At 34.8% G+C, this 14,281-nt stretch overlaps 1 protein-coding gene across 1 annotated transcript; it reads right to left on the minus strand.

Annotated features, from left to right (window-relative positions):
* Positions 1–2,584: 2,584 nt before the first annotated feature.
* LOC137950512 (NADPH-dependent pterin aldehyde reductase) lies at positions 2,585–6,544 on the minus strand. The gene is made up of 5 exons (XM_068797019.1): positions 6,246–6,544; positions 5,807–5,876; positions 4,250–4,443; positions 3,587–3,759; positions 2,585–2,836 (listed from the first exon to the last, which is right to left on the minus strand). Exons 1-5 carry the CDS (start codon positions 6,483–6,485, stop codon positions 2,764–2,766), a joined length of 750 nt encoding a protein of 249 aa, XP_068653120.1. The 5' UTR covers positions 6,486–6,544; the 3' UTR covers positions 2,585–2,763.
* Between the last annotated feature and the right edge of the window lie 7,737 nt (positions 6,545–14,281).

The raw sequence follows: 14,281 nt of genomic DNA on the forward strand, positions 1-14,281 counted from the left end.
AGATGTAGGGCTATGGATTTTTGTTTGTGAATGGATGTAGACCTAATGGGATTCTAGATTGAGGTAAAAACACATGGAGAACGGTCAATAAATAATTTTTAGGATTTTTATGTAATCGGAGAAGGAAAGGGAGGAGGGAAGTTGAATGGGTTTAAGAAAAAGAATAAAGTTTTAGTAGAGTTGACTTATATGGCTTTCAATGCTGCTATCTCGCAAGAATATAGCTCAAAATACCAAACAACTTATTGATCCAAAAATTAGACTTGAAATAATTTGATATGCAAACCTTTCACCTTGGATCATTTATGGTACATTGATTTTCTTTATTTTGCAACAAGACCTTAATAGATTCTGATGAGGATATCTCTTTATAGAGAGATCAGATTAGCGTGAAACTTATCGGTTTTGAAAGTAGATTCGAACACATTTCATTTAAGTATAATATTTCTACATAAAATATGTTCCTTTTGAAGAAGATAATCTGATAAATTGTTTGGATTTATAGTTTGGCCAAACTTATTTACTATCCAAGTACAATTGAGATGGAGAGGATCCCAAAGAAGGATTGCTCTGATTCCAATTTGATAGAAAGGCCAAACTTATTTTCTATCCAGGTACGATTGATACGGAGAGGATCCCAAAGAAGGATTGCTCTAATTCCAATTTGACATAAACCCTGTGATGAGTAAACTAAAATAAATTATTTGGCTTTGGAGGCTTTGTTCATCCTACCCTCCTCTATTTGTACTTTCTACTTTACATCTATTAGGAAACTCCTACTTCAATGAGGATTTCTAATTACATGGATCAAAGAAATTATTACATAAATCAAGGAGGAGCTATATAATTCAAGGAAATTTCTAAAGAAAATAAACATCCTATTTTTAGAGAATTTAACAACAATAGGAAGTTTTCCTATAGGAATCTAACAATAATCTTATTTGAACGATCAATCCATTGGGTTGATCAATCATGTTTTATATTTTTTTTTGCCATATTACACTCTGGATGGTCGATTATTACAGGATAACAATCAATCATTGCATTGTCAGGCTTCTAAGCATGATAAAAAAAATTGATCTTAAGGGTTTCTATAAATTTTATGCATATAAGATTTTTAAATTTTATTTCTAGGCATAATTGACTGTTCTTTCTCCCCCTTTAGTGTCATTAGCAACAAAAAAAGAGATGGGTAATTGAATCAAAAAGTGGTTAGGGGCATTTATTTTGATAGATAATCATTTGCATACAAAATTTGAGTTAGTTATAAGAAGTTAAGCTACATGAAATACAAGTATAGGCCAACCTAGGAGTAGGGTAGGTTGATCCTAATATTGAGGTGGATGAGGAGGCTATAGTGATGACATTGTGGAGAAGGGGCCGAAGTTCAAGTTGGCCCTCCTTCAGTTCTTGTTGTCCAGCCTTATGTTTCGTGATATTGCTGTCAAGCTGCTGAAGTTGGTCATGTGAGGATGAGGCATCAGTTTTCTTCCTCTTCACAAACTGAAACTGATCTCCTGGGACCGATCTAGGCTCAGGTCGTCTTATGAGGTCTTATGAGCTGTCTTCAGTAGGGGTCTTCCAAATTTTATCCTTGGGGACCCATCTTCCTCTCCACTTAGCAAATCCGAATTTGTCAACATTGGTTTCACCAATACTCATTTTCTTGGTGATTTCCACACTCTTCATCAGTAAAATCGACTCTGAACTGATGGAACATGGATGTGATCTGTTGGCTGAATGACAATTTGTTAGTTCATGCACCCATAACGATATCCAACATCCAATAGCCCATAAAGTAACCAAAGTTGAGCTTCACATGTTGAGTGATCCCCAAGAGCCAAAAAATGGCTGTTATGGTCAGCCGAGAGAAGGTACCCTTGCCTGGGTTGAGGATCTGTCTTCAGTAGGGGTCTTCCCAATTTGTAACTCCTTTCTAATTCAAAACACATTGTCTCAAGGGGTTGAAGCTTTTTTTACATATGATGTTTATGCCTTCTCAAAGGGTTCAACTCCTTTCGTTTTGAAAAAAAGTTACTATTTTGAGGGATCGACTCCTTTTGTCAATGCCTCAGTCTCTCCTACAAAGGGATCAACTTCTTTTAGTGTAGTCACCCATTTAGACTTTTGTGCTTCACATCTTCAACTCTCCTACTAAAGGGGTCAAGTCCTTTTTTTTATTGAAGACGATGGCACATTCTCATGTGATGGCATAACTTACAACTTATGCCTTCTTTTAGCTCCTTTTCATTCATGGATATGTAAATAATATTTCAAGCTTATTATAAATAGATGTCATGAGGATCTTGATCCATGCTCTAACAGAGTTCTTTCTCTCAAGTTGCCCTAATTTCTCTCCTCTCTTACTACTTGTTTCCCTCTTCTACTTCTAACTTTCGTATCTTCTTCTTCTTCCTTCCTTCATTCTTCTATCTACCAGAGATGTACTTTTCAATTTCAGTATATCCGCTGTCAAAGCAAACCTGATTTATTCTGCCAATCCACAATTCTTGCCCTACTTCCCTGTAATCTACAGAATACTTAATAAGATTTATAGGACAACAAAATGAATCAGCACTCCATATGTTCAGAGAATCTAATTGTTTCTGAGAGATTCTCTTATATTACTTCCATTTGTTGAACCTCAGTGTACATGAAAATTTACTCATTCAAGGTCCCAACACATCTGATACAAAATGATCTAAAAATAATATATATTGCAAAAGAAATGCCCACTTGTTTCTGTTTGTAGGAGTTACAATGTCAGACGACGGAGAGGGAAGCCCCGTTATCTTCCGCTGTAAGATTAAGTATCATAGTAGCTGCCTTTGGTGCCCTGACAAATAAAAGGGAAAATAGGCAAATTGCATCTTTGAGTTGTAGATTTTAACCAGAAATCCATAGACATAAACAATGAGCTCCTAGAAAGAGGGATATGAAAAGTTAGAGAGCGGTTTTTTGGGGAAGAATCACCAAAGTAGTGTAACCGACAAGAAGAAAATTTGTGGGCATTGCTAGCTGGCAAAATAATGAAAAATAGAGCTCGGTCAAGTTAAAATGGCTAGTCAAACTGGATATATTCTGATAATTACAGTTTAATTATCTTTTTTCTTGATTAATTGTCAAGAGACTTGACCTGAAGTTTAAACCCTAATGAAAGTTGTGGCTTCTAGTTAAGCAACAGGCTGAACCATGAAATACAAGGAAATGTTTACAGTACTGGAGGATCAGAGACAAATTAGTAGTACTAAATTTAATTTGAAAAACAAGTTGAAAAAAAGTAAAATAAAATATTCAAAAACAGCTGTTGTAATGACATGTCTAAAAATTAAAATTGAGAGAGTAAGTAATCAACAATATGTTTAGTTTAATTGAATTTAAAATACAGCCTATGATGATTAAGAGAATTCAAATTACATCTAGCTGCAGATTATTCTCCTACCAAATATCTTTCAGATTCTTCACAAGTTGGAGAATTTATGCAAGAAATAGAATGTGGTTAAAACAAACCTTGTTTACTGATATTGATAAAGACATATGAATTAAAGAAGTAAATTTTAATAGCATAAAAGATTTTAAATTGTACCAAGCATCGGCTGTTGGATACAAGGAAGCAGAACTCCCGAAGCATGATGCAAGCATGTCAGTGTTGATAACACCAGGATTCAATGCCACAATTGCCATACCAGCAGGCAATTCCTTTGCCACCGACCGTGATAAACCCTCAATTGCCCATTTGGAAGCACAATAAGGAGCTACCTGTCCATATTTTTAACTAAGATCACTCATCAGGGAAAGAAGCTTAAAATTTTGTGGATTGGGCGAGGTTTGCCCAGCAGAGAATTTAACAAGAAAAAAGTATCATACCCATCAAGCTAGCAATACAGTGGTTAGGCCATTCACACAGCAGACTGTTAAGAAAAGAGCCCATAACAATTTAAGTAATGAGGCTTGTGCACCATGCCTACCCAGAGTATCATCACTTGATGATGGGTCCAATCGTAAGGGAATGGCATTGATATAGTGGCAGATCATACAGTTACCATGCATAATATATCATGAGTTGGTGATCCATTGAAAGTTAATATTTCTAGCTTCTAGTAACCTTATGCATGATTTATCAACTATATATGAGAGGTTGACCATGAAATTTTATGAGGTCCACCACATAATATGCCAATAACAGCATATGCACAGAATTATAAAAATAATGTAATATGACACTATCTGGCTGAAGAATCAATATTACCTCTGCAGCAGCAGATCTCCCCCATCCAGATGACATGTTAACAATGACCCCTTGCTTACGCTCGACCATAAGTGGTAGGAAGTGACGAAGGACATTTGCTGTGCCCTTAATGTTAATATCTATCACACTGTCAAACTCTTCCACAGGCACCTCCCAGATTTTATTGTTGGCATTGATGGCACCTGCATTATTGACTGGTTGCCACATTTGTTCAGTTCTATGCTTGCATTTAGAGAGGGTGGAAAAAAAGAAACATATCTGGAGGAAACAACAAAAATATATATTCATCAATGAAGACTTGTAAAAGAACCTATGCTAGAAAACTAACAATCATTATAGTTGTATCATCAAATGTTGAATCAAAATGGTATGCAATGTTTGTCACTGGAAAGAATGTAAAATAGGAAGTTGAGGGTGCACATCCTGCACTCAATGCCTTGTCAATCTCTGCATTCAAAACCTATTCAGAGGATAAGATACTCCTTGACACAGTGTGGTTGGAAATTTTGACGTTTTACATTAGATACAAGGCAGAGACTTTCTAAATGGTGTATTACAGAAGATATTTGTTTTAACAAGCACAGTAGCCTCTGAAACAACAGTAACATTGAAGAAATGGAAGCCAAGGAAGAGAACTAATAAAATTGAAATCCTAATCAGAACATTTACAAAGACACAGGAAACAAGGAACAACTCAAGCACCAAAACCATATTCACCACTGCAGTTGAGTTCCTATATCTTCCAAACCTAAATGACAAAATACAAGCTGAGTAGATATGATGACTCGTTGTTTTAATTGATCAGGGTGAATGGTAGACTTTTAAATACGAAGATTGAGGTGGATATGTTTGAAGAGATGTGTTCAAGTTTGGGAAGCTGCTGAAAGTAAGTAGAAGCAAGTTAAGTAAATACATAAATTGACATCATACGAACCTTTCATTTGCATGTATAGATGTTTCAATGATCAAATTTAACAAGATCCCAATTAGATAAATCTGAGACATTGCCTATCTCAAAACTTTTTTCAATAAATAAAATAAAATAAAGTGTGAAAATTATAAAACGGAGCGGTCTTTTGGCTTTTTAGGGTGAGTAAGCGCGAACCAGACATCAAAAGAAACTGTAGTACAGGGGCTCGGAATCAATGTCCTTATAAATATAGATTTCTTAATACTAAAAATCAGAACATTTTTCATTCTTTTGGCTGGTAGTTAAAAGAGGAGTCGAGAAAAAAACTTCCCTAGCTTAAGAATTTCAGGCTTTTCTATTCAAAGCCAGGCCAAGATATTAGTTACTTGATACGAAAAAAGTTACTGAACCAGTTGTGATGCAAGTTCAGTGCAAAAGAATACACAAAGTGACTCCTTAAATTGATTAGTTCAATGCTTCGTCGCTATAAAATTAGACAGTTCAGTTGCTAAAGTAAAAGGAACTAGTATAGGGGTGTTTGTGCGTGTGCATCTCACATAATTTGGCTTATAAGTCATCCGAGAAACAACTCAATCGATTGTTATTTAAAAAATTTGAACAGGATTCAAATGTTTGACAAGAACTACCAATGATGTCTGGAACACCCTTCGCTTCCATCACAAGTCGCGCCAACTCGGCAATGCTGCTATCTGATCTCTGCAGGAAGAAGTTTTTGAACATGTGAGAGCAAGTATTGGGAAGTTACGGTGAGAGGGTCATTCAACAATGAAAACAAACCGAAACTCTCTAAAAATATATTAAAAGCAGTTGTCGCGCAATTAAAGTGGAGGACAGCCAGAAGAATACAAAACCAATAATAGGCAAAATGATCGATAACAGAAGTTCATTTCACAATAAGCAAATAAAAAATCGAGTTTCAAAAAGTTGTATACATGAAAAAACTCGCTGTATATTTAAAACTAAACAAGATAAACCCAAACTCAATAAATCAAGTAATTGACTCATGCCAATGAGAATAGAACTTTCTGATATGGCGGAGCATGTGAGGAAGAAGGAGAGCCAGACCACATCGGCCTTCAGAACGAGATGAGGAGAGGGGTCCGTCTTCTGCTGCGTTTGGGAGAGCTCCGACGACAGAGTAGCAATTTTCTCTTCAGAGCGCGCGCACCCGATCACCGTATGACCCCTCTTTGCGAGCTCCAACGCAAGGGCTCGCCCCAGCCCTTTGCTGACCCCTGTAATCAGCACATTTTTGTTCGATGCTCCCATGCTCTTCAGCGGAGCCACAGCCACGGGACTAGTCATTTCTCACTTCAGCTCTTGCTATCTTCTTGCTTGTCAAGGACATGCCAGAATTCAGTAACACCCAGCGCAACAAAAAGCAACTCCGCGACTCGCCTTCCATGGTTTGAGCATGGTTTGAGCACTCGAACCTTGGAGGGTTCCAGATTTTTTAGTCGAACCGAGACTCGCAGAGTCGGCCCGAGTTAGGGAGACTCACCTTTTATAGAAAAGGTCATGTTTGACCTCCAACCTGAGCTGATCCACCTTGTCTTGATTCTGATTGACTCGACAAATCCCCCACTTGCCCTACCTTTAGGCTTAGTTTGGAACATAAAAGGTGAAGAGAAAAGAATAGAAAGAGAATAGCGAAAAGAAAAAAAGAAAATAGTTTTTTTTCTTGTTTAGATGTCCATGGACAACAAGAGAGAAAACGGAAGAGAAATAAAGTTTTTTATTTTGATATTAATGGAAAAAATTAGTAAATTTTAAAAATTCCATGATAAAAAATTTCTCTCAAATTTCTATTACTTTTATTTTCTCCCCAAATTCCATCATTTTGTGAGAGAAAATTGATTAACATTGAGAGAAAGTGATTTTCTCTCAATAATTCTCTATTGCCAAATAACAGATAATACCTCTCTCCTTTTTTTTTTTTTTTCCTTTTCTTTTATGTGGGTTCCAAACAGACTCTTAGGCTCGGGCAACTAGTTTTCATCAGGTTGACTATCCAAATTTTGGACCAGATTTGAAACAGGGTCATTGGTTTTGTTAGTGCCCAGGAAAAATTAATGATGAAAGTGCTTTCATTAGTGAAAGTGACTTGAAACTCATTACCATACTGGAAAAATTGAGTGTGAAAATGAATTACCTAATAAATTCACTTTTGCTAGTTCTTATGAAAAAAGAACAAAGTGAATTCACTACCCACCACGACTGGATTCATTTTCGCTTGCTCGTACTATCCTCACCCCCACTTGGCTATTGCATTTTTCGATTTTTCACACTAACACAAAAAAATACTTTCTATTGTATTTGTTTAATTCAATTTCACTTTCATTTTCATTAGGTAATCTGTAAATTGCAATAACTCAGCCCGAACACTATTGATAGCTTCACTCTTTCCGTCTTTTGTTCATTGTGCTCCTCCCATTTCTGATTATCCAAGCCAATTTCTTTGGGGAAGGAGCTTCTTATTTTTTTAGTTGTTTATCAATGTGGGCAAGTGGATTATCTTCCCATCTATCCAACACTAGACAACTACTAGTAGGGGTGGCACCAAGAAAGACCAACTCGTAGCCCATTCGAGCTCGGCTCAGTTCAATATTTACTTGAGCTTGGCTCGAGATCAAACTTGAAATAAGGCTCGTTAAGTATAACAAGTTAAACTTGAGATTTTCCAAGTTTGGTTTGTTAGCTCGTGAGCTGACTCATTAGCATAATTTTATTTATGAAAATACCCTTTACTCTAATTGCTTTTGTCAATTCCTTCTTTAGTTGGTTGATAGTTGCTCTTATTTACCTCAAACCTCAAAGGCAATCAATCGTTCAACCCTTTCGGGTCCCTCAACATCTAATGTTGTTATTTGCCAATGAAATAAACACTATTGATGGAGATGTTTGATCTTTCTTTTAGGTCTGGTTATTATACTTTGTATGCTCTATTACAGAGTTTTCGACTCCAATGTGATAGCTTGCAATTCAATGGTACTAAGTCCATCACAATATTCTCTTTATTTTTTTAATTTTTTAATTATTTAATTTTTAATGGAGGTTGGAGCTTGAACTCTGCTTGAGCTCGAATTCAAACTCGTTTAAAATATTTGGGTTTGAGCTCAATTACAATTTTAAACTTGAGGTTGATGCTACCCCTAGGTACTAGTCCAAAGCATCCCCAACTTCTCTAACGTAGGAGCTTATGGATTATTTAAGAGCCCTATAACTCCTTTAAATTCTAAATAAGCATGGATTAATTCAGTGTTACTTCAAACTTACCAAATGTTGTGGGTCAATTCAGGTTGACCCAGACCCAAGTTGACTCACTGATTTGACCTGATCGGGTTGACTCAGTTTTAGTTGGTCCAAGTTAACTCGGCATACTTGTGCGTAAGCAGTAAACTCAGGTCTTTGGTTTTGTTTGGCTCAATTCGGACTGGACCGGGTCTCGGTCAGAACTGACACGAGACTCAGGGGACCTAGTTTCCTAACTTAGGGAAACATTAATTTTTCAACAGTAGCTTCTTCTTCACCGCAGCACTAAACATAGCGGAAAAATCAGAGAGCAGAATCGGCCGAACAAAAATAATCCAGCAACCAAAGACTATAAATTAAGAGCAGTCCAGAAAGATACCAGCCAACCAGCAAATGAAGGGATCTTCGAATAGCACGGGACAACAGTTGGGTATGGAAGCCCAGCGAAGAGATGACCAGAGGAGTTTTCAAAAAATATTTTCAAAGATAGCCAACAGCGATTGAATACCAGCGAGGGAAACTTTTCGACCAATGATGACTCTCGACAACAAAAAGTTTCTGAGAACTTTTCAAATAGAAAATCAATCTAGCAAAGGAGATTTTGTCCAGTGATATTTTCCTTTCATCCAAGTATAACTTCTCTTCATAAAATATACTTTTTTTTAGATAAATAATCTAATAGATTTTGGTCTCTGTAATCTGGCCGAACAAAGTACTCTTTGTCATTTTGTCAGTATGACCTTTGACTCTTCCAAGATCAATATCTTCCAATATCTTCATATAAAAAACTCAGATCAAGAATTGGTTGAGTAGGTATGAAAGTAGACTTACCGATCCTTCTTTTTATATATAATTCTCTATATAAAGTCTCGTTCTTGATAGTATAAAGTGGCTTGAATGTTGAAACTTTCTACTGCTACTCGAACCTCTCTTGCAGTCTGACCCTTGCTGCTTCAAATATCGATTTATCTTTGTAGATAGTTTCGATTGAAAAAATTTGTTTTTCCTTGGAAAATGGACTCGAATATATTTTCATCAATATATAATATGCAATATGAAAAGCTCAATATAGAGGTGAAAATGCAAAGAAAACAATGGGCATAGGGACAAAAAAAAGAGAAAAAAAGAAAAATACAAACCTAAACTACTAGAGATAATAATAGATCAGAAAAATATTATATTCTCTTTGTGGGTTGACCAAGTTAACTCACAGAACTTGCTCTGATACCATGTTGAATTTATGGAAAAGAGAAAAACTTCATTGTCTTGATGTAATCAGAAAATATTAACTTCTATCTATAATAGAGGAAAGTAGTAGAGGTCCAATGACAATTAAACTACCATTGTCCCAATTACACCCAAACTCTAACACTTAAAGATAAGTCTTAGCATAATTAAATAAATCAATAAAAATAGAAGACTAACATAACTAAAACACCTTTAAACTGAAACTCTTCTGTGAGACTTCCTTCCATAATAATTATGGCTCTATAAGACTTCTTATTGTGAGAGTCGTGTAAGACTCTTCTATATTCGCTCTTCAACAATATGCACATCTAAAACACAACCAAACATACAAGGAGTCAAAGGAAAAAGGGGCGCATCACTAAATTGTTTCGAGAATAGAGTATGATCATGTAACACACTTGAAGGCATGTGGTTAATTAGAAAATAAGTTGTAAGTACAACATACTACCAATAATATTGTGGGACATTCATAGATAACATGAGATTCTTGGCCACTTCAATGAGATGTCTATTGAGGTATGTAGTCACAAGAAAGATTGATGAATAATGCCCTTTAGTTGACAAATGGTATAAAATTCAAATGGAAAATATTCTCTAGCATTATCAGACCTAAGAACCTGAATTTTCTTTTGAAATCGTGTTTCAACGATAGAACAAAAGGAACTAAAAATATAAAACACTTCATATCTATCTTTCATCAAATATAAACAAGTAACTCTACTGTAATCATCCACAAATATGATAAAATACTTAGAATGTAAAATATTTTGGGGCATTAACAGATCCCCAGATATTAGAATGAACTAAAGCAAATGAACTAGAAGACACATTTTTTTGCCTGGGTGTGAAAAAAAAGTTTGATGATGTTTCCTAAGCTAAAAAACTCACAAGGTAAAGCAAAAACAAATTTAATTGAAAGAACTAACATTTTTTAAACTAAAAAATGAAAGATGGCCTAATCATTATGCCGTTGGAGTGCCTCTTGTTTTTTTGCTATTTATAGGATAAATGATCAAAGAAATAAATACCTCCTCTCTCATGGCTGCCACCAATCACCTATTTCATCTTAACGTCCTAAAATACACAATGAGAAGGAAAAAAGGGGACAAATTTTTTTTTTTTCAGTTGGCTTACAGACATAAGAGAATGGGAATTGAGGAACAAATAAAACATTTGAAAGTGAGAGAGATGAGCTATTTCAAAAACTTAGATTTCAACCTTTCGGAAGACCTCAAAAAAAATTATTTAGTAACTTAAAACTTCCAACTTTGCTTTACTTTTAAGTAACTTATTAAATCCCTAGAATCCCTGCTCTGATACTATGTTAGATTCTAGGATTTTCTGTCTAAAAGTGGTTGGGGGTAAGAGAGGAGAAGGAAAAGAAAATAAGAGGAAAGGAGAAGAGTTTGGAAAAGAGAACTTGAGCCCTTAGGAAGAGGGAGTCTCATACACACAAGGGGAGCTCATTATTTGAGCCTCTCCCCCTTAATTCATATTTATAGATGAGGGTTAGAAACCCCGGTACAAGTTAAAGAAAAGAGGGAATTATAAGTCCTATAAAATTAAAAGTAGTGTAGCATATGTACATAGTTATAAGATATGCTAATAATGCTTCTTAATGGGGAAGTACCAAAGGCTGGTAGAAAAATTGATATATCTGATTGTAACTAGATCTGGCATTTCTTTTTTAGTAAGTGTTGTTGGCCAGTACATGATTGCCTCTTTGTCGGAAAAAAATGTACAAGCTAGTGACTTAAGCCTTGAATATGTTCCTTCTCAAGGTCAAATGATAGATATATTCGCAATGCCTAATGAATTAAAGACACTGAATGCTACATGTTCCATGCTGGGTTATGATTTTTTCACCAGCTTGATGGGGAGTACTAAAAGACAAGAAGAAGGTTGGCAATATTTCATTTTATGCTTCAATCTTTATTTCCTACCCTTATGCTAAAGGGTATTTATGTAAAGATTCAACCTTAAGTGATTATATAAAGCTTGAGGGGGAGGATTAGGGTTTCACTTCGAAATCCTATCCATTCCAACTGTTTCTTCTCACTCGAGCCTCACATCACCTCTCCTCTCCTTCGAACTCTCTTTCTATCTCTTTTTTTCTTACCTCCTCACTCAAAAGCTTATTAAAGATCGTGATAATAGAATCATAAGATTTGACAATAACATGAAAGCATCAATTTTTTCTTGCCACCTTTCGTTCTTATGTTAGACCATAAAATGATTTTACTAACTTACAAACTTTATTTTCATTGCTCTAAAAAAATCCATTTGATTATTCCATATGTACTTCTTCATCAAGATCACCATTTAAAAATGCAATTTTAACATACACTTGATGAAATATATAAATTACGTATGGAGGACAAAGAAAAAAAATCAAATAGAAGTAATTGTTGTTACAGGAGCATAAGTATCAAAATAATCAATTCCTTCTTTTTACTTAAAACCTTTGGTAATATATATGCCTTAAAAGTTAGCGAGGTCCCATTAGGATTATTTTTTTCCTACATATCGACATACGACCCATGAGGTAAATCTGTCAACACCCCATTTCTTGTTTGATATCATAGAATCTTTTTCATCATTAATGGCTTCTCACGAAAAAGCCAAACCTTTAGACCTCATTGTCTCACTATAAGTCATGGGAATATCATCTATGTTCAAGACTATAAGTATTTTATTGAGTATTTTTCTCTATCTTTTATGAGGAAAACTATAGATTGAGTGTAGATATAATATCAATCCTAGTTTTTTCTCCTACTCTTTAACTTTTTTTCTAGATTCCATAAATTTATTATTATTATCTTGCATTTCTATAAAGTATCCCTAGTAGATTTACTAGATTTACCATCATTGACATATGATATAAATTTGTTTTGTAGAATCTCAATATCACTAGGTTCAACAATTCGAACTCGATTCTTATAACCTATAGCTTTTATCATATTTAGCATATCTTTGAATATATCTTTCATTGCTCTAGGACCTAACTTAGTTATTTTAGGGTTAGGTACACAACCCCATGCTCATAAGTATGATAAATTTGGTTTTCTACCTTTCCACACCTAATAATGACTAGTTTTTCTCTTTCTAAAAGGAAATATATTATAAATATGATAAGCTGAAAGTAATGTTTCTCCCCATAAGATTAAAGGGAAACTCACATTAATTATCGTAGAATTCACCATTTTAACTAAGATACAGTTTCTCCTTCCATGGAGAATATAGAGTTGTCATTTGATGTACAAAACCATGCTACTCACAAAAGTTATGAAACTCAAATGAAGAAGGTATCAATGTAGAGAATCTTGATTTTCTTTTCCTTTTGATTGTCTATTTCAGCTTTAAAAGCTTTAAATATTGTCAAAATTACATCTTTTATTTTCATATTGGACTTATAGTGATATTTCTATTGGACTAGTTGTAGAAATATCTAAAGCACTCATATGGTTTAATAGTCTCAATCTCATCATATTGATCAAATATAGGTTGATCATCTACCATCTTAAATTCTAATCACTTAGAGATTAGGTATTTGTTTGTATCTTGTTCTTCCACCTTGTATTTGTATTCCTAAGTATCTCATATTCCCTTTTTTGACTTCATTTTTTAGTAAGGATCAAAGAGTTAGATCTAAAATTGCTTATAAGATGTGGCCTCTACACAATAAGACATCTTCTTCCCTCGTCTTCCATTCTTCCTTTCATATTTTTTGAATCAATTGTTATAGTTCTAGATGTGGTTCAAGGTCGGGATCTAGTATTATGAGATCTTCAAGGCAAAGAGGAAAAACTTCATCTTGTCAACACATTATGGAACACCCCCAATCCTCAATGGAGCAATATCTTCAAGATGGTTAGAATTCTAAAGATAATTTGATATAGTTTTATGCTAAAAAAGACTGGTTTATGAGAAGCTTGGATGAGTTAAAAATATAGGCAATCACAAACACCTATTTATACTTGGTGAGGTAACTCTTGTTTCTCTTCAATGGATCCTGCGGTTTTTAAAGAGACAACAGAAATAAACTAAAAAGGAAATCATTTCAAAGGAAAACACAGCCATTTATTTAGAAGAGTTTATTAAATTATTTTAATGACTTAAACCAAGAAAAGTAAGACTACTGCTTCAAAAAGGCAGTTTCTGCCTTCTACCACAGGAGAAGAGTTAGCTTTGCCAGTGCTGGTGTTGAGGCTCTAACACATGATGAAGGGAAAAAGCAATGGAAAACCAAGAGGCTATTGCCTGACGATTCTGATGAAGGTGCTGAGATAGAAATTTCCCAGCAAGATGCTCCTGCATCTATATTTGACTAGCTGGACAGGAAAGTAGAAAAAGTAGCAAGAGGGAGAGAAGGATAAGAGTCATCTTGGTGCTTGCTTCAAAACTGTAATTCAAGTTATTAATTAGAGTCCTGTGTCGGAAGCTGACAAAAGGCTGTCTCGATTAGCATTTGGAACCAGACAAATATTACGGATATGTTTGGAACTACATGGCAAAAAAAGAAAAGAAAAGAAAATAAAATTTTGACTATTATTATTCTAAAAAATTGTTAGTGAAAATAAGAATTTGATCATTATCTCATG

The sequence above is a fragment of the Aristolochia californica genome, unplaced genomic scaffold (genome assembly GCF_029961685.1).
Source record: "Aristolochia californica isolate CCGP_79_NKW_82.1479 unplaced genomic scaffold, dmAriCali1.0.hap1 SCAF_14, whole genome shotgun sequence".
Lineage (NCBI taxonomy): Eukaryota > Viridiplantae > Streptophyta > Magnoliopsida > Piperales > Aristolochiaceae > Aristolochia > Aristolochia californica.